Source organism: Stenella coeruleoalba (assembly GCF_951394435.1).
Source record: "Stenella coeruleoalba genome assembly, chromosome: 18".
In the NCBI taxonomy this organism is placed as follows: Eukaryota; Metazoa; Chordata; class Mammalia; order Artiodactyla; family Delphinidae; genus Stenella; species Stenella coeruleoalba.
This window is the reverse complement of record NC_137164.1, coordinates 18,026,136-18,046,264: the sequence shown is the minus strand read 5'-3', so window position 1 is coordinate 18,046,264 and position 20,129 is coordinate 18,026,136. Positions and strand designations below refer to the sequence as shown.

Below are 20,129 nucleotides of genomic sequence, written 5' to 3'. Positions count from 1 at the left end.
TGGGTTTGGTGCTCTTATAAAAGAGATCCCGGAGTGCTGCTGGCACCTTGATCTCAGACTTGCCAGCACCCGGAACTGTGAGAAATAAATGTTTGTTGTTTAAGCCATCCAGTCTATGGTATTTTTGTTATAGCAGCCCAAACAGGCTAATACACTTCAAAACAAAATAAAAATACCAAGAGTGAGAATAGTTGAAGACCCCCTAGCAGCATATGGCTGAACTTTTATTCTCACTGTAGTGGTAGCAATTCCTAAAGCTTCAGCAACCAGGTGGCTGAAATGTACCCTTAACATAATTTTATATATGATATACTTAATGATGACCAGTGTTGGATGTTAGATGGTCACCAGTTAGTCTCAAACATATGCAATAGCAATTGTGTAAATTTGTAGTCTTCATCTTTCTTAATCTCTCCTCAGCAACTAAAGCTAACTGGATACTCTCCTGGAAACTTTCTTTGTTCCTGGTTTCAAGGCCACCGCTTTCTTCTCTTTTCTTACCGCTTGAAGCGAGTTCCTATGCTGCCTGTTACTGATTCCCCTTCCCTTTAGGCACTATACATGCAGGGATTTTCCAAGCTGTATTTTATCTCTTTATCTCCCAACAATCTCATCTATGCCCGTGGCTTCAACTATGACATCCAGGGAGATGTCTCCCAAATCTATTATACATCTATGTTTTAATTTCCTTCCTAAACTCTATACCCACATTTTTAACTCCCCGCCCCCCACCCCAAGCCCTGGTTGAACACTTAGCTGGCCTATCACACTCAACATCTCTACAACCAATTCCCTTTCTTCTCCTTGTTAATAACATCATGATCTGCTAGTCCCCTGGGGAAGAGAGTTGAAATCTTTCTCAGCTCTTTTCCTTCCTTTACTCCTCATACCAAATCTATATCTAAGATCTGCCAATCTTCTGTTTTTAAATGTCTTGAACATCCTTCGTTCCATTTTTACTCACTCAGACCCTCCTACCTTCCATCTGGACTACTGCAACAGCACACACAATGGTCTCTTTTTCAGTCTTCACCCAATCCAACCCATTCTGCACATTATGTCAAATGAATCTTCCTGATGATCAGCCTTATTCATGTTACTAATGCCACTTATAACATGAATGAATAAACAAACAAGTATCTAGATTCCTTTGAACTGGGGATAAAAATTGAAGTCCTTAGTCTGGCATTCAAAACCCACTGTGACTGGAGTCATTTCTACTGCATCCTTTCCTCTGCCCCCTCACTTATTCTTTCTCATTCTTCTGCTTCTGTGGCTTCACTACCCTTGCTCCAAATTTTTCCCAGCTTTACTGAAGTATAACTGACAAAACTGTGTACATTTAAATTGTACGTCATGAAGATTTCATATGTGTATACATTGTGAAATATTTACCACATGCAATTTAATTAACACATCTATAGCCTCACATAGTTACCCTTTTCCTTTTTGTGGTGAGAATGCTTAAGATCTACTCTCAGCAACTTTCAAGTATACAATACAGTATTATTAACTATAGTCACCATGCTGTATGTTAGATCTTCAGAATTTATTCATCTTATAACTGAAAGCTTGTACCTTTTGACCAGCATCTCCCATCCCCCTGCCCCCCACCCATAACCACCGTTCTACCTTCTGTTTCTATAGTTCAACTCTTCTCCTCAGCTGAATTTCCTCTCTTGCCTCTGTGCTCTTTATTTTCTCCTAGTTGTACTCACTTTGCCTTGCAGTGCAGAGTTACTCATGAGCTTATTTAGAATATAAGCTCCATAAGGGCATGTGTCAATTGCTACTAGTGTTTGTATCCCTTATAACCTAACTGTGTGAGGTGTATGGATATTGTTGGGGAAATAAAGTCCAAGCAACACAGAATCCTCTCTACAAAGTGTAGAAAAGAAAGAAAGCAGTTTTATTATCGAATACGCGTATTCAGAGCACAACACTGCAGGTAATCTACAAAAAAGGCATTACGAAGACATAAAATTCTACCTTATTTATACAACCAAGCAGCTACAATCCAGTACATATATATACTCTCAAGATGAAAGATAACTGGTCCCCTATAAGAGGACCAGACAGCGCCATTTGCTGTGCACCCTTTCATAGTTCACCCTGAATTCACCTGGCCATTGAAGTAGCCATTTGTTTTACCTCATTGCTTTTATCCAACTAATGTAGAGAATAATAAAACTTCTCTTATCTCTCTGACAAGCAAATGGTTACAGCTTGGAGAGGAGCATCAAGGTTAAATTTTCCTGTGATAGAGAGGAAGGAGAGCTATCTTCCTAGATGTTTACACTCCAGGGGGATGGCTCCCGGATTCTCAAAAAAAAAAACAAACCAAAAAACATTCTGGGTTGTAAAGCTGACAAGAAGCTTCTAAAGATATATATGTGTGTGTGTGTGTGTGTATATATATATATATATATATATATACACACACACACACACATATATATCTTTATATATATACACACATATGTGTATATATGTAGCATCTATGTAAATATAGATTCTATGTAGATATATATTTATTTAAAATATAACATATTTTACATGTTATAATAAAATATAATTATAATATAACTCTGGTGGTCCAGTGGTTAAGACTCCATGCTTTCACTGCAGAGGGCATGGGTTCGATCCCTGGTTGGGGAACTAAGATCCCGCATGCTGTGTGGCATGGCCAAAAATACATACAAAGCATACACACATACACATATCAAAAGGTCTTATAGCAACAGAGCAATTTCATTTAAAAAATTTTAAATCTGTATACATACACACATTCAATAAATATTTGTTGAAGTGACATTTATGAGTTAAGTTCAGATTAAGTCACTTCAATTCTTATTACATGGGGATGCCTATATATAAATTCTACCCAATCTATGCTCTGTTTATATAATTTCACTACTTTTTGGAAACAATCAATTATGTTAAATCATTTGGCCAAAAACACTGAATCTTTTAGCCATTAAATATTAATCTATTAATTAATACTGACAGTGAAAAATGCTGCATTTCATAGTAATACAAAGCATTATACAGCAATACTATACTAAGTAAAAGGAAAAAAATTCATATTTTTTACTTCTTTAACTTTCATGTTATAGGCTTCATAGTATACAGTGAAACCACGCACAATAATGAGTTTTTTAAAAACTCTGTGTTTTAATGATATTAACCAGAGCTCTCCCCAAATCCAGAATTCCACCAAGCTTCTTTTGAATTATAATCTTTCTAGTGATCAAACACCAGGCCTCTGAAGAAGATAAGAAATAAATTCCTAAGCTATGTCACATAGTGAAAGGAATTTCTCTGTTAATTATTTTTTATTGACACCAGGAACCTAAGCACCCCAAGATAGTTCAGAAAAATTTAGAATTTGATTAACAAAAGGCAGGAGGTAGCAACTACTTTGGAATCAGAAAATAGCCTAGTAAATACACTGTTACAATAATCTAACCTCTCTTGTTTTCTAAAATCATGAAACATCTATGTGCAAAATATTACAGAATCCAGAGATATAACCATAGTAAAATCAGAATAGAAGATACTGCTACCACAGATCTAATTACCCAAAGGAAAACCCAACAGCACACAGTGGAGCTCTGCAGACAATGTTCTGATGAAGAAAAGAGCAAACAATACTTAAGGAGCTCTTTCCTTGAATAGACTGATACAAGACCATCTTAGCAATATCTCTGCCTAAATCCAACATTCAAAAAAGGCCAACTCTTCAGTAACGATTTTAGCAATTTTTACATTCTTGATATACTTTATCTACCTTTTACTAGTGCTTTTCACTGTCTAACCAGTGCTTGGTTTTACCACATTGTAAATCAAATATTTGTGAGACAGTCAACTGTAAAGGATTTTAAGTGGGAATAGCAGCTCATGTAGTATGTGTGGGTGCATTAATAAAGAAAGAGGCCTTATGAAGTGGGCTGGGGCATCTGTAAATAAGTAGAAAACAATCAGCTTGAAAAGGGAGAGTTTAAAGGAGACTTTCTATACCACATGCGGTACAAAGTCAGATGCTCTTTGCCATGTCACTGGAATAGCGCTGAGGTCTTCAGCTGGAGAACTATGTGAAAAGGGAAGAGAGGCTGGATGGTGGACAGCCAGGTGGCAGCAGACAGAGGTGAGAAATGAGTCTTTCTTGCTCCCCTTTGCTACCCGCTAAATTTGTATTACATGTTGTACTAATCATACATCTACTGGGTTAACAGCCTTCGATTTTTAAATGCAAATGCATCCTGGTAGGAAAAAGTCTAACTCAGACCCTAGTCCCAATTATTTATTTAGAATAGATCGGTGCCTTCAGTCCAGAGACTGAACTCTGGGGACAGTGACGAGGAATATTTATTAATGAAATTTATTTCAATTTTCTTTAGCAAATATATGCAGGTCTTACCATGTGGTAGGTTCTGCTCTAACCATTTTACAAATATTAACAAGGGAACAGGACAAGGTGGGGTTGAAGGCATCCTGAGAAGAGAATGAGGGCAATGGGCACGTGGGTAGGAGGGGATGACAGGACAGCAGGAAAGAAAAGCAGGAAGAAGGCCAAGAAGGGAAATGTCTGGGTAAAAAATTGTAAGCTTTATAACTTTGCCTAAGGCCCTAGAGACAGTCAATCACAGAAAAATTTGTCACAAGTTCTTATCACTGTGGAAAATGGTACAAGGATAAATTCTAAAGTCCATGACCCTCAGCTTTCTTGATCCCAGTTTGGTTCAGTCACCTTAGTTCATATCAACCCCTCTACTTTGGCCCAGTATCTGACAGGTTCCACTGAAAATAGGAAGGACTTGGAAAATTTATGAGCAGTTAGCTATATATTGGCCCTTCAGAGCATCGTTACCTCTGTTTACTGTTCCAATTTCCAGTCCCCGCCAGGATGACTACCTCTGTAACACAGACAAGCTTTCCTGGTTTGACTGTCCTTGTGTCTATTCTTTAAGTACACGGCTGTCCCAACAGGATGTATCCTTATCTTCAACTGCTTTTAAGAAGCTTTCTGGACATGGGAGAGCACAGCATTGATGTCTCTGCCTTTGCCTGGAGCTCCATCTCATTAATTCAGGCTCCAGCACAGACAGCAGCACACCCATGATATTTTTCTTCTATGTGGATTACTCTGTATGGGTTTCTGCACAAGGAGAAACTCAATCAAGAGTGCTGAATGACTGGCTGAAAATAGTACACTGACCTCTCCATCAACAGGTAAAGCTGGAGCAGCAAGGGCACAAGTACAGGGGAGAGTGGTCAAGGCTGACACATAATCATGGGGAAAGTGAATTCACAAATATGCGGTACAAAATAGATTTAATTTATTGCTTTAGCTTAAAACTATCAAATATTTAGAAACAAATGCATTGTTCTACAATGTCATCATTCCAACATTTAAAAAATAATACTATATTTTTATAATTAATATATAAAATAATATGATTATATAATAATATAAAATAATATTTAGTAAGCTCAAGCATCATACAAATTGCTTGACTAAAAACAGCCAATTATTATCTGCCAAAAACATTCTTTTGGATATCTGAGTAGGATCTGAAGGGCAGAGATGCAGCTCTAGCCAATGTCCTACTCCCTCAGGAGCTGTCCCACCTCCTCTTGACCAAATGGCTACTTCCAGGCACCTTTTCACTGAGGGAGGGAAGGCCACTCACAGATGGATGTGGCCCAATTCTGCTGGGTCCCTGTCTGATGAGGGAGAGAGGCATTTCAACAGGCATTTCATAGGAGATAGAATCTCAAATCAGAAATGCCGTTTGGTTACATACAAATAAAAACATACCCCTCATCCTGTATTTATTCTGTACTCATTACTTATATTGTTACTTCCAAAAAGTATTTGAAGCAGGGCACTTACCTCGTTTTGCTACAAAGTACAGTCATAACGTTGAATGTACTTCTCAAGTTACAAAAAAAGAGAATAATTTTTCTCTATTTATTTGTCCACTATTAAACCTTAGTCATCTACTAACAAGAATATCAACTTCTGGAGACTCTAACTTAAAGAAATTTGATATTACCTTTAAAGATTGTCTCTTAGTCACATAATTCTCAGACTGGAGCAATTTCTCATAGTCTCCAAAAATCTAATGAAAAGAAAAGAAATATTAGAGTGTAAACCCAGCAGTGATTTCTCTGCATTAAGTTTGTTACTTCTCTTTGTTTTATTTTAGTTCTGTAAATTAGAAATTGAGTAGAAAATGAAGTAATTGAGTCCTCCCAATAAATCACTTTGAATAAAACATCTGTTAACTCATCTAATGAGCTACAGGATAACTCATTTTATGACATTTTAAAGACATTTTAAAGAAATCTGTTTATGTAGTCTTGCTGATAGCTATTAGTCTGTGAATAATTTGAGAAAAGATTAAATACACTTAGCAACTCATAAAGAATCAAACTGTCAAATTCATAGCATGAACGGGTAGAGGAATAGGGCTACTTCTGCCACATAATGGCCATGTTAATCCCAAGTGGCCTCTCTGGGGCACTTCCACTCTCCCCAGAAGCTAGGGGACGCTGGTGATTGGGGTCCGTTTCCTAATGTGATTGGTCGTCAATCACTGCCCAGTCCCTTTGGTTGAACACAGAGTGCCAGCGGCTGGCAAAGCTCAGTGTCAACCTCCCATCACACATAGACACACTCGGAGACCACTCAGGTGGGAGGAGCAAGCCTGGCAGAGAACTGAAGGCAAGAGAGCTCAGGGGCTGAGGAGGGTAGAAAAGGGTCCTGGTCCTCAGAGGAGTAAGTGCCAGGTGTGTGTGCGTGTGCGTGATGAGGGGAAGCTGTGCACACTGAGGATAATTCCTGATAGAGAATTAAGAAAGTGAAAAGTAAAAACAAAATCATGTAGCTCACATTAAAGTCACAGTAATTATACTCTTTTACATAAAGGACTTGTTTATTCTAATTGTCATGGAACACAAGGAGGATTTTTCACTAAATCTGTCACACGAATGTCGTGGTAAATTTTAATTGTAACTATAAAATGCAAATACACGCAGATAAGGTATTGTTGACTCCCCAAGCTACCAGTTTCATTATTTTAGGTCATATATCATGTTCTCCAGCTTCAGGTTTACTGCTAAAGAAATATGAAACTCAAGAAGTATGAAATGTTTAGGGAGTATGAGTTCTCAGAGCTAATGTTCAGGTCAGTGTAGCAGGCTCAGCATCTGTGAAACTACTAAATTACACATGAAGTGACTATAGATACAGAGACAAATTTAGGTAAATAAGAGTCAAAGAGAATGAGTTTATGGTCTCTCAGATTATTGCTTATTATCCTTGAATGCAAACTGCACAACACATTTATCTCACTCATCCTATAGAAAAGATTAGTAGTTAACACTACAGGTTTTGTCATAAACTATCTTTGCCCTCTTTATTTTCATTTATTATAAATGTAACATCTAATGAGTCTTTAACATTCCATCCAGCATCTATAGTTACTGAACAACTAAACTATAATAACAATTCATTTCCTAACTTCAAAAATATGTGATTTTCTTTTAATCTTTAAGCTTTTGGATATCTCTGGCAATAATCTTTTTCTCCCTTCATGTTTTACACTTTGAGCAAAGTTCTCCAGTTGATCCCACGGGTATTCTCTTGATAATTTTAGGATGTGAAAATCACTTTTGATTTCATGATTATATTGATAATTCTTAATCTCAAACCAAAGGAAGATCAGCAAACAACTTATGAATAAAAAATCCATAGTTTAATTTCTGTGACTTGGATGTATGAAGACATAGGATACTGATAGAGTATTTCATATCTTCCCAGAGTCATCTGTTTCCTTTTACATTTTTGTGTGGCTAACTAGAAAATTTTAATTTACATAGTGGGTTGCATTGTATTTCAATTGGACAGTACTGGTCTAAAGCAGCTAAACTAATACTGGAATAAACCTTATAAAGTTTTGCTTCTAGGTTTGTGCTACGTTTCACTTTAATTATGCTATTTCTATTGCTGATACACTTAGCAAAAGCAAAGCAGCTCTTGGATGGGTCTGTTCATTCAATATTCATTTAACACCACCAAATGTATGGCACTGAGTTAGGTATTAGGGATGTAAGTAATAATGATAAAAATTAATACATGGTACTATCCTAAAAACTTTAAATCTTGTCAAATTCCTACAGCAATCCTATGAAGCAGGTATTATTAATATCTTCATTTTTTGGTAAGTGCAGTAACTTGTCCGGGATCATACAATTAGTAAGAGGTAGAGCAGGATCCTGAAGCAAAGCAAGTGGACACTAAAGTCTATACTGTATTCTGAACCACCATGTTTGACAGATAAGGTTCCTGCCTCCCAGGGAGCTTAAGAACTAGTCAGGAAGATATAAAGACACACCATAATAATACAATGTGAAAAACGTGTGAGAGAGAAGGAGAGAGGGAGAAAGGGAGGGAGGGAGGGAGGGAGAGGGGGAGAGAAAGAGACAGAGAAAGAGAGAGAGAGAGAGAGAGAGAGAGAGAGAGAGAGAGTGTGTGTGTGTGTGTGTGTGTGTGTGTGTGTGTGTGTGTGTGTGTGTTTGGGGGTGGGGGGATTACAGAAAGCTTCCTAGAAGAGTCACATTATGCAACCAGGCAGGACCCTGAGGGGCCTTCCCAGGAACACCCTCCTGAGTCCCCCACTTCTTGTTTGTAAAAAAGCTTCAGCCTCCTAGGTCTTCCCCGAGTTTCAAAGAGCAAATTTAATCAGAGAAGTGAGAAAATGCAGAAACAAAGGAAAACAGCCAAGCAAGACAAAATAATAATAGTTTAGCCATAAAACAAAGTCAAGGATCTTTTGTTCCTCCTCAAGGTCTACAGATAATATCCTGAGCCATATCCTTGAGTTGTTTTGCAAATACTGAAACCCTCACCAGGTGGAAGAAGTTAACTGCATACTGTCCACAGGCATGTAGACCTCATACTGGTTGGAACCAAAAGGTTGATGATGTTAACCCCTGAAATACCACCCTGTCACCTTACCACCAACCAGTCAGAAGACTGTCCATGAGACAATGAGGCACCCTGCAACCCTCACCCCTTCCCTGAAAACCATTTGGGATTGGGGTCTTTTGAGCATTAGCCGCCCCACATTCCTTGCTCAGCCTTGCAATAAATGTTGAATTTTCCTTCATCACAACCCGGTGTCAGTAGACTGGCTTTGCTGCATGTTGGGTGAGTTTGGTTCAGTAACAATTATAGCTAATTATCAAAAGGTTGAGATGGATTCACCCTTAGAGAAGGGAGTTGGAAGACATATATGTATTTTGGTATTTCTACTAGTAAGTAAAACTAGTTATCAAACCAAGTAAAATATTTATATTAGTAAGATGGGGTGCTCTTCCATTTGGAGTTTCCTACTGCCTCTTAAGGGCAACATGGATGCTCTTAAGTCAAGATCAAAGTGAGCAGGTACTAGTTGTTTCCTGGAGCTCCAGAGCACAACAGGAAGAGATGTGAAAAACGAGAAAGCCCTGATCTCCTGCCATCCTCTATTTTCCATAGTTTCTTGATGACCTGACTTCTAGGTAATAAACCAATCGGGTGTATCGTTGGTTTCAACTGTGTATCATAAATAGGAGTAAGTGCTAACAGATCTAAGAAGGAGAGAGAGAGAGGAAGAGTGAATGAGGTAAATACTTAAAAATGACTTCTACTTACAGTGTCATAATTTTGTTCTAAGAAGTCTGCTACCAGCACTTTATGTCTGGTCAGTAAATCCTAGAAAAAGAACAGTCAAGTGAAATAAAATTATTATAGGTAACAAATTTTATAAATCTTTTTCTTCTAAGATTTTCCAAGTCCATTAATTTGAAACATAAAAGTTTCAGAATATTTTCATTTACATCATTAAATTACTTCCATTCTTAGTTTAAGATGTGAAATACAATTTGTTTCATGCTAAAAACAGCAGAGTGCTTTAAATTCATACCATAGAAATAATTCAACTAGTGAAACAAATGTCACCTAACAGACAAGTGTACAGTATATTTCTTCAAGCCATAACTCTACATTGTGAAAATGATATAATAAATATTCAAATAAAGTCTATGACTATCTTTTTAAAATGTCGTTAATAACCATTTATTAAAAAAAGAACTCTGAATGTACTAAAACCATATCTCACAAGTTAACAGATTTTCAATGATTAATCTTTAATTTTTCTTAACCACTTTTGAAACGTAAGTGCCTAGGATGCTGGGAAGCACAAGAATGACATTTAACAGGGCCATCTCAGCATCATCCTGCTCTTGGGTTAATGGGCTGGGAAGTGTTGTTCAGTTACTAAGTAGCACAATGCACCCTTTCAAAGTTGAAGACAAGTAGCCTGATCTAACTACAGACATAACTCTCGGAAAATTGAACAAAAGCATAAAGGAATGTTTGACTGAAAATTCACACCTAAATTATATCCTTAATTCACCTTAATGTTGGAAGAAAACAAGCGTCAGCTAATCCGTTTAACATGCTTAAGGGCTAAATACCCTGTCTAGGTACTATGCAGAATTTAATTAAAAACCTAACAAGAATTTTCAAGTTTTCAAAAATAAATTCTTATACTTTAATACATATTTAATTAAAGCTTCTTAAAAGCATATACAAGATACACAACATAACCTCACAGAGAAAAAGAAGGCAGCAGCAATGGTAAAACTCACTTATTTCTATTTCAATAAAAAGTTAAATATTTAAAGCACTTTGCACTACAATTTTCTTTTTTTTCAGTTTTATTTTTATTTTTTAAAATTTTTATTGCAGTATAATTGATTTACAATGTTGTGTTAGTCTCTGCTGTACAGCAAAGCAAATCAGTTATACATATACATATATCCACTCTTTTTTAGATTCTTTTCCCATATAGGTCATTACAGATTATTTGAATAGAGTTCCCTGTGCTATACAGTAGGTCCTCATTAGTTTGCACTACAATTTTCAAGTTCAAAAATAATGAGACTGGCTATTAATTTCATTTCATATTACCTTTCATCACAACTTGATTGACCATTGGGCCTATCAGTGGAGAAATGTACTTTTTTCCTCAGGGGAACATGTAATACTGTTCTGGAATCACAATTTTAAAATGGGAAAATCCTCTAAGGAATTCATTCCTGGTCCATCCCAGGTCAAAATTCAAACCAGTTCCTATGTCAGGGGACACCTCAGAGAGTAAGGTAGTTCCACAGCATCCTTTGGGGTCCCTAATCTTTTTCTAAGTGGATATTCGGGACGCCTAGTTTTCAGATACTCTCTTCCCCAATCTCCTGAGCAGTATCAGTGATTTTCTAAGCTGACCCAGGTTAGAAAGTTCTCTCCATGGGCTGCAGCAGACACTGTGGATGGCTGCACCCATGGGGTTCTGCATCTATTATGACAGTCATCAGCCTCAGGTATGAGGACCATGATCTCCCATGGCCTCAGGCCCTGCACATACCCTGATGGTGGCAACGGAAAGAGTACTTTGCAGATGAGTGCTGCTTGGAAAGGTTTTCCATTCACTATACATTAGTGTTACACCAAAGAAAGAGGAATAAGGAGGGGGTTCTGTTAGTAGCAGCTCCTTCAAATTCTAAGGGAAAAAAATAACTTTAAAATCCAATAATAGAAAATATAATATGGTAGGGTAGAATTCCTCCAGCACACGTGTATGATGGATACAGCCAATAAGTGATTCGTGCACATACACTCTTACACTTGAGTGTGTATACATTATATATACATAGATATACCCTCCAATTTATATACATAATAAATGTATGCACAAAACTGGAGGGATTATACAATATATATATACACACATATATAGCATAATACATAGACAAATACAGATGTTGCATTATTATAGATCAAATAACTGAGTGGGAGAAAAATTGCTAAGATCCTACCCCAAAATGAAAAAGCAGAAAATTGCCAAGAAAAATAAAGTTCAAATTTTAAAGAATTCAAAGTTAAAAAAAAGTATTTGAAATAGTGTACTCTTTCATCCCACCTCCTAACAATTGTTTTGACAGGGCTAGGTTCTGCATAGTCTAAGTATAATGCTAAAAAAATGTTGATATTGATATTTTAGTGAATTCTTCACAGCTTGGGAGAACTCAGGGTGCAATGACAGAGGCAGACATGCAATGGCAGGGACACGATACTACATCAGCCAGCAGCAGCTGCATTTATTGAGTTTTTACTACGTGCTGGAGAGTGTGCCGAGCACCTTACATACGTTATTTCTAATCTTCACAACTCCGCAAAAACAGAGATTATTTTCCTCATCTCACAGATGAAGGACATATAGCAAGTCAGGTGCAGAGAGAGATGGAATTCATACCACTTCTTATCATGTTGATTCTTAGAGGGAGAGGTGAAAGAGATTGTGGTTGTAAGGAATCTTTTTTGGGAAAGGACAATTTGTAAATACCATGACAAAAACATAAGCCAACAATGTGAAAACACCAATGACTAACTGGGCAGTAGTTATCCTGCAGTTCAAAACAAAAAAGGTTAAGCCTAAGAAGTTAAAAACAAAAGCCCAAACCAACCAGCCAACCAAGTAAACAAATCCCCTTGAAACCAGCTACTTAAAAAAAAGTGACTTATGGTCATTACATTATATTAACCACAGCATTTTGGTAAAATATAGATAATAGGCATTTTCAATATCAGTAGCATACTAGGAAAGTTTTTAAGGTTATTTAGATTTTCAAGGACTTAAGTTCAACGGAAAATATGCTCATGTACAAATCACCATAGTTTATTTTTGTGATTCAATATTGTGCTGAAAATTAAACTGAGCTGAACATATGATGCAAGACACTATTATCAAGTATAGTTTATTCTATTAAATGTTGAAAAATCTTTGGGGAAATTTTCAAAAATAAATGCTCAATTGAATTTGATCTTCCCCCTCCATTGAGTTGTTCTATGTTTACAGTTATTTGTGAAGTCTTATTTAAGGATTTTTAAAAAAGGAACTAACTTGCTTCCATGACAGCAAAGAGTCATCAGATTTGAAAAGGAAAAAAATGGCACTACAGTAGCTACTAATAGAGAACATCTCCTCAGTTGTTTAGGAACAGATATTTGCTAGAAAGAAATGGAACCATCCTTTGTGTTAAATGTCCTTCTTCCTATTTGATGCACCAAGGCCCCTCCTACCATGTGTTCTAGATATACTCTTGGGGGCTTCATCTATAGCCACTGTACAACTGTTGTTTTGCCGGGTGAGACTTGTCGCCTATGAAACAGAGAAGGCTACTGGGGTTTCTCAACACCCTGAGCACAAGTCCATGTTTCTTGCCCTCGCTGCTCCTCTTCTCTCCACCCACCGCCAACTCTCCTTAGAGTCTGTCCCCTGTCCTTTCCTCCTCTTTTCCTTCCTTCCCTCACTCTTTGCTCTTCTCACTGGTTTTCTTCTTCCTTACTCTGTGTCTTTGTCTTCTTCATAAGCCCCTATGAGCTTATGACAAGCATTTTGAGTTGCTTTTTCCACAGTGTGACAGACGGGTCTAATTGCATTCTATTTACTGAATCCTCTTATGATCCACATCATACACAGTTGGCTATGCTCTGACCTAAGGAATACAACTTTCTGCTTTTAAAAGTTAAACTGCCTCTTAGAGGCCAAATGACTAAATGCTGAAGTTAAATAACCCAGCTGATTCAGAAAAAGTTACCTTAAAAGTAGCAAAGGCGTCTGAAGCAATATCAAATGTTGACAACTCCACATACTTAAAGAAATCTCTGAATTGATTAGAAAAGAGGATGATTTTCGCAAGCGGTTCATGTCGAATACATTCTCTCAGCATAATCCCACAACGTAAGGCGATCTGTGGGGTTTCATATCTAAAGCATAAACAAAAGAGAAACAGAGAACTATGTTGTTTTATTAACAAAATAATATTAATGGTATCAAAAGGACCATTTCAATACTACTGTTAATGGAAGCATAGATACCATTTGTCACAGTTCATTCAAACACCATTCTTTCAATACCCACTAAATATCCACAATGTGCCTGGCACTATTCCAGATGTTGGGGACAGAATAGTAAGCAGACAAGGTCACTGCCTTCCTAGCATTCACAGTTTAGTGCAAATGTTTCTGGTGGGGGAGGAGACAGACTATAAACAATGAAAAGATAATTTCATATACTTCAGTGCTGTGAAACTGAAGACAATAAAATAGGTATACTATAGAGTATACTTAATTTGCTTTACTTTAGACTGAGTGGTCAGGGAAGAGGCAAAGCATTCAGGCAAAGGGAACTAACTGCAAAGGCTCCAAGGAAAGAACCAGCAGCTTTGTAAACCAAGGTAAGGAGTTTCATTTTTAAGTGTGATAGGAAGCCTTTGGATAGTTTAAAGAAAGCAATTAACACAGTCTGTCATATGCTTTAAAAAAGATCACTCTGGCTACCTGTGGAGAATCTTGTAAAACAGGGAAGAATGAGCTGGGGAGCTAGAGTGGAAGCAGGGAGACTAGCTATTAGGAGGAACAGAAGCCCAGCTAGAGATGATGGGGACTTGGATTGGGGTGGCAGTAGTAGAATAGAGGACTGTGGGCAGGTCATGCATATTATTCAGGGGAAGAGTCAACAAAACTTGTACATGTTGTAGTTTGGGTAGGGTGAGGAATAAATTTGGGGTGAGGGAAATTGAGGATTCAAGAATAATAAAATAATATTTACATGAAATTCAGAATCAAGAATAAAATCTCTTTCCCACAATTTAGGAAACAGGCTACTTTGTAACATCAAATTTATAAATACAGTAGGGAAAATAGCAAAGAAAGGTATTTGAGAGAATTCATTAAACCAGTGTGGTACTTATTCATTTTTTTCCCCATTTTTATGTGGAATAATATTCACAAATATCATCTGAATATTCCCTGAAAAACTCATATTGACATTAAATGTTAATATATTCAGATAGGCACTATTCTTTGCAGAATATTAAAAAATGCCAATTTATAGTGTTAGCAATTTCTCTTATCAGAAGAATTTGAAAATCAGCCTATTGGCATGCATGGAAGAGTTATAAGGTGGGTTTTTATTAAAGATGTTATAAAGATGGGTACGTTTTCTGAAATGTGAAGGAGAAAAACACTATCATTTATTAGTAGAGTACTTAGGAGAATATAAAATGAAGACTGTTGACCTAGAGAAAGAACCTAAGGGGCAGACAATTAAAATCCAGACTTATTAGTAAGATATTTATGGACTTTCATAATTTTGCTTTAAACTTAACTTTTCAATTTCATCTCTCATCACATTCCTTAATTCCTTGGGGTATGCCATTCTCTCAACCTAGAATGCCCTTCTCCTTAAGTTTCCACCTCTAAGATTCTCTCTCGTCTTTCAAGACTTAGTTCAAATGCCACCTCCTCCTTGAAGTGTTTCCAATCACCTACCATTCAGAATCACTCTCCCCTTCCTTCATACTCCTACAACAGCTTGTCTGTAATTCTACTTCAGCACTTTTCTCATTCTACACTATAGTACATTGCAATTAATTGTTATAAATCTGTTTTCTTTACCTCATTACAAACAACTTAATTGCTAAGGATATGTTTTACTTATCCTGTTACCTTCTCCTCTCCTCCATATGGTGCCTATGTCTTATTTACTGTTACCTTCCCCCATCCCTACCCCAGTCTCCGAAGAGTGCCTAGGATAATGCTTTTCACAAAGGCATATAATGAATTTAATAAACTTCAAACTCTGATTAAAATTCTTAATACTAGAGGACTCTAATGAGACACAAACTTTGGCTTAGAGAAAAAGCTGTATGATCTCTAGCCAATGTTTTCTCATTTCTTAATTCAATTGTCAAACTGAAACTATCTATAAAAAAAGTTTCTACTCCAACTTTTGTGTATAATTAGTTCTCTTTTTTCTTTCATTTGGTGAAGTTTATTGGAACCATCTGTGATGCACTGACTATTCTTGAGGACCAAGAGAATATTTTAAAAGATGCTACTCTAGGTCAGAACACTTGTCATCCCATCCTAGTAGTTTGTGCCCAAGAGTGGAACTGTCATTTCTCTGAGATGACAACTTCTTAAAGTTAGGAATATATTGGGATATATAAGGAAAGTCCTAATTTTCCTCAGTACCTTTAAGGAATTTATAATTCACATACATCATTTCAACCTGACTACCCTCTAGGATATTGACTTTTGATAGTTTATTGCCTACTATATAAAGAAGTGCTCCATAAGTTAAGCCTACCTTAAGTTTCAAATCCCAAGAACATTAATATACTTAGGTTTGGTAAAGAATCAATATTTGGGCTTCCCTGGTGGCGCAGTGGTTGAGAGTCCGCCTGCCGATGCAGGGGACACGGGTTCGTGCCCTGGTCCGGGAAGATCCCACGTGCCGCAGAGCGGCTGGGCCCGAGAGCCATGGCCGCTGAGCCTGCGCGTCCGGAGGCTGTGCTCCGCAACGGGAGAGGCCACAACAGTGAGAGGCCCGTGTACCGCAAAAAAAAAAAAAAAAAAAAAAGAATCAATATTTACCTCATCTATTTTATTCTACTTGTGGATAAGTGTCTCAAGGACAAAAGACCACGACAAATCACTATGTTCTCCATAACAATTAACTTAATGGCAGGTTGCTGATAAAGGTTAATCCAATGAATGTTGAATCACTATTTTATAGAATTGAATCATATCTTCCTACTGATTTGCAGTTTGGATCATATAGTCCAGACTATATAATTAACTGTGCCATTGTGCAGAATGCACACTACTTTTATGCATGCTTATTCAAATAATAACACTGTGTAAGATCTGTTTCAAATTTAATAAAAGCCAAAGTGTAAGAGAAATGATCTCATCTAGCAGTGAGCTACAGTAAACATTACACAAAAAATGGTTAGAAGAAAGATCTTGTGCAAGAATATCTCAATTTAAGAACACAGATTATATTATGTAAGGAGAAAAATGACTTTTGTTGTTACTGATGGAAGAAACAACGTCAGCCAGCACTAGGAAAAGTTTTGTAAAATGCCATTCAGCAAACACTTGGCCTCCTCAATATAATCAAGAAGTTTTGCTTCTAACCTAGAAACATTTGCTTACTTTAAAAATAGTGAGCTAACTCTGTCCACTGAAAAGGTCTAGAAGCAATAACAATCCAATGTCAATGAGCATCCCTAGCATCCAGATTTATAGTCCCTAAGAACCATTTCTAACTAAAACGAGAAAGAGTCCTTGGTAGAGATGGCTAATTCCAGGTCTGTGTTAGAAAATGTACAAGATGGGCCAGAAAGCAAGGAAACTCTCACAAACTAATGGGAGTGATATCAAAAGGACATGGGTCAACTTGAAGAGGCCACAGACAGATAATCAAGCATCAAAAAAAGTTTTTAGGGGCTTCCCTGGTGATGCAGTGGTTGAGAGTCCACCTGCCGATGCACGGGACCGGGTTCTTGCCCCGGTCCGGGAAGATTCCACATGCCGCGGAGCGGCTGGGCCCGTGAGCCATGGCCGCTGAGCCTGCGCGTCCGGAGCCTGTGCTCCGCAACGGGAGAGGTCACAACAGCGAGAGGCCCGCGTACCGCAAAAAAAAAAAAAAAAAAAAAAAAAAAATTTTTAAGTACGACTATATAAGATGTATGAAAAAACACTAAGTCCACTAGTTCATAATGATACTACAGGGATACAGGGGTGAGGAGGAGGAGGAGAGAAGAAGAGAGGAACAAGGGGGAGAGGGAGAAAGACAGGGGGAAAGAGAGAGATAAATAAATGGACACCAATGAAGTTCCTAGGTTAACAATTTATTACTTTCTAAACTGATAATTGAAGGAAAAGAATTAGGCATTTATTCTTCCTCTCCAGTATGGACTGTACTTCAGACTAGTTAAATTGTGGTGGAAGAGGGAAAGTTATTCTTTATAAAACTAGTCCAGTCAATAAATACATAAGGAATAATAAAGTTAGAAAATCACCTTTTTGTAACCCCTAAGGAAATGACTGAATCAGGCAATGTTCATCAGTGGATGATAAAACAATTAAGTGTAGTTGATGGGGAACTTTATAATGGATTAGGCTGCCACCATCTGAACTCATTGCTCAGTCTTAGCATTACTAAATGTATGTCTCCTGATGTGATGAAACACAAACTACACAGCACCACTTACAAAATATGACTGCCATAATAAAACTGAATCTGAATCTAATCAAGCCTTTAAATATAACCTCCAGTGAAGCAATCTGACAAACCTAGAATAAAGGAAATTATGTAGGATAACTCATGCAGTTTTTCAACAAGTCAATGGCATAAACATGGGAGAAGGTGCTGTTTTAAATGAAAAGGGACTTAAAAAAGACTTAAGTGACATTATAAGCAAATACAATAAGTGGACCTTATTAGAATTCTTGTTTGAACAAACCAACTAAAATTTGGGGGGGGCAATCAAGGAAATTTGAGTATGGACTGGGTATTAGTTATTAATGAATTATTATTAATTTTTAAGTGCAAAATTACATTGTAGTTATGTAAAAATTATCTTATTTTTGAGATGCGTATTGATGCGTTTAGGGTTGATATGATGATATTACATGAGATTTGAGATTTGCTTTAAAATACTCCAGTCAAAGAAAAAAAAGAAGAAAAAACAAGGGAAGAGGTGTTGGGAAGACAGATGAAATAAACACAGCAAAACACTGACAGTTGTTAAGGCTAGGAGATGAGTACATGGGATTTCTTTGCACTGTCTTGTTTTGTATATGGTTGAAAATTTTTGCAATAAAATTTTTACAAATAAGATTATTAGGAGAAATTTATTATTTTAATATTGGACTTCTGGAAAATCTTCCACGGGCAATGGTTCTTTATGGATCACTGAGAGCAGTTTAGTGACCTCACTCTCAAGTTCTCTCAGTACCCTGAAATGTCATTTGCGTGGGCCAGGAGAAAAGTTCGTTTGAAGTGAGAAAGTCCTTTTTAATGATCTTTTCATAAAATTTGGGTTCCAAATCCTTTTACTGTGTTTTGTATCCCATATCCAAATGATTCTCCTTGATAGACAAGAATCAATTTCTGTCTTACATTCTTTATGGTTAGACTTAGGTCCAGTATAGCATGTTACTATCATATCCCTAAATGACATTATTTTTTTTATGATTTCTGTCTTTTTTTCTTTTTCTTTTTTATTATTATTTTTATTGGAGTATAGTTGATTTACAGTGTTGTTAGTTTCTGTGGTACAGCAAAGTGAATCAGTTATACATACACATATAACCACTCCTTTTTAGATTCTCTTCCCACATAGGTCATTACAGAGTATTGAGTAAAGTTCCCTGTGCTGCACAGGAGTTTCTTTTTAGTTATCATTTAATATATAGTAGTGGCAAAGCACTTAGTTCTGTTGAGACATGTTCTTACTAACATGTTTAAAGAATTGAGATAATTTCAAAGAGCAATTCAACTAACAGAATAATGCTGACCTCCATCTTGAGCCATATTCATCATCTGACTCCACTGTCTAATCTTCTTTTTTTTTGCATTTCTTTTCTTTTTTTTTATTTTTTAGATTTTTTTTTTTTTTTTTTTTTTTTTTTTTTACGGTACGTGGGCCTCTCACTGCTGTGGCCTCTCTCGTTGCGGAGCAACAGGCTCCGGACGCGCAGGCCCAGCAGCCCTGGTTCACGGGCCCAGCCGCTCCGCGGCATGTGGGATCCTCCCAGACCAGGGCACGAACCTGCGTCCCCTGCATTGGCAGGCGGACTCTCAACCACTGCGCCACCAGGTAAGCCCCTATTTTTTAGATTTTTATTGGAGTATAGTTGCTTTACAATGTTGTGTTACTTTCTACTGTACAGCAAAGTGAATCAGCTATACATATACATATATCCTCTCTTTTTTGGATTTCCTTCCCATTTAGGTCACCAGAGAGCATTGAGTAGACTTCCCTGTGCTACACAGTAGGTTCTCATTAGTTATCTATTTTATACATAGTATCAATAGTGTATATATGTCAATCCCAATCTCCCAATTCATCCACACCCCCTTTGCCCTCTTGGTATCCATATGTTTGTTCTCTACGCCTGTGTCTCTATTTCTGCTTTGTAAATAAGATCGTCTATACCAATC

At 37.1% G+C, this 20,129-nt stretch overlaps 1 protein-coding gene across 5 annotated transcripts in view; it reads right to left on the bottom strand.

Moving 5' to 3' along the window:
• Positions 1–20,129, bottom strand: part of CAB39L (calcium binding protein 39 like) — a 101,046-nt gene that overhangs the window by 11,642 nt on the left and 69,275 nt on the right. For all 5 annotated transcript variants that reach the window (XM_079903196.1, XM_079903195.1, XM_079903197.1 and 2 more), the window contains 3 exons: positions 13,708–13,876; positions 9,704–9,763; positions 6,060–6,125 (listed from right to left, as the gene is read on the bottom strand). In XM_079903196.1, the coding sequence (XP_079759322.1) occupies positions 6,060–6,125; positions 9,704–9,763; positions 13,708–13,876 (295 nt within the window). The remainder of the gene's footprint in view (positions 1–6,059; positions 6,126–9,703; positions 9,764–13,707; positions 13,877–20,129) is intronic.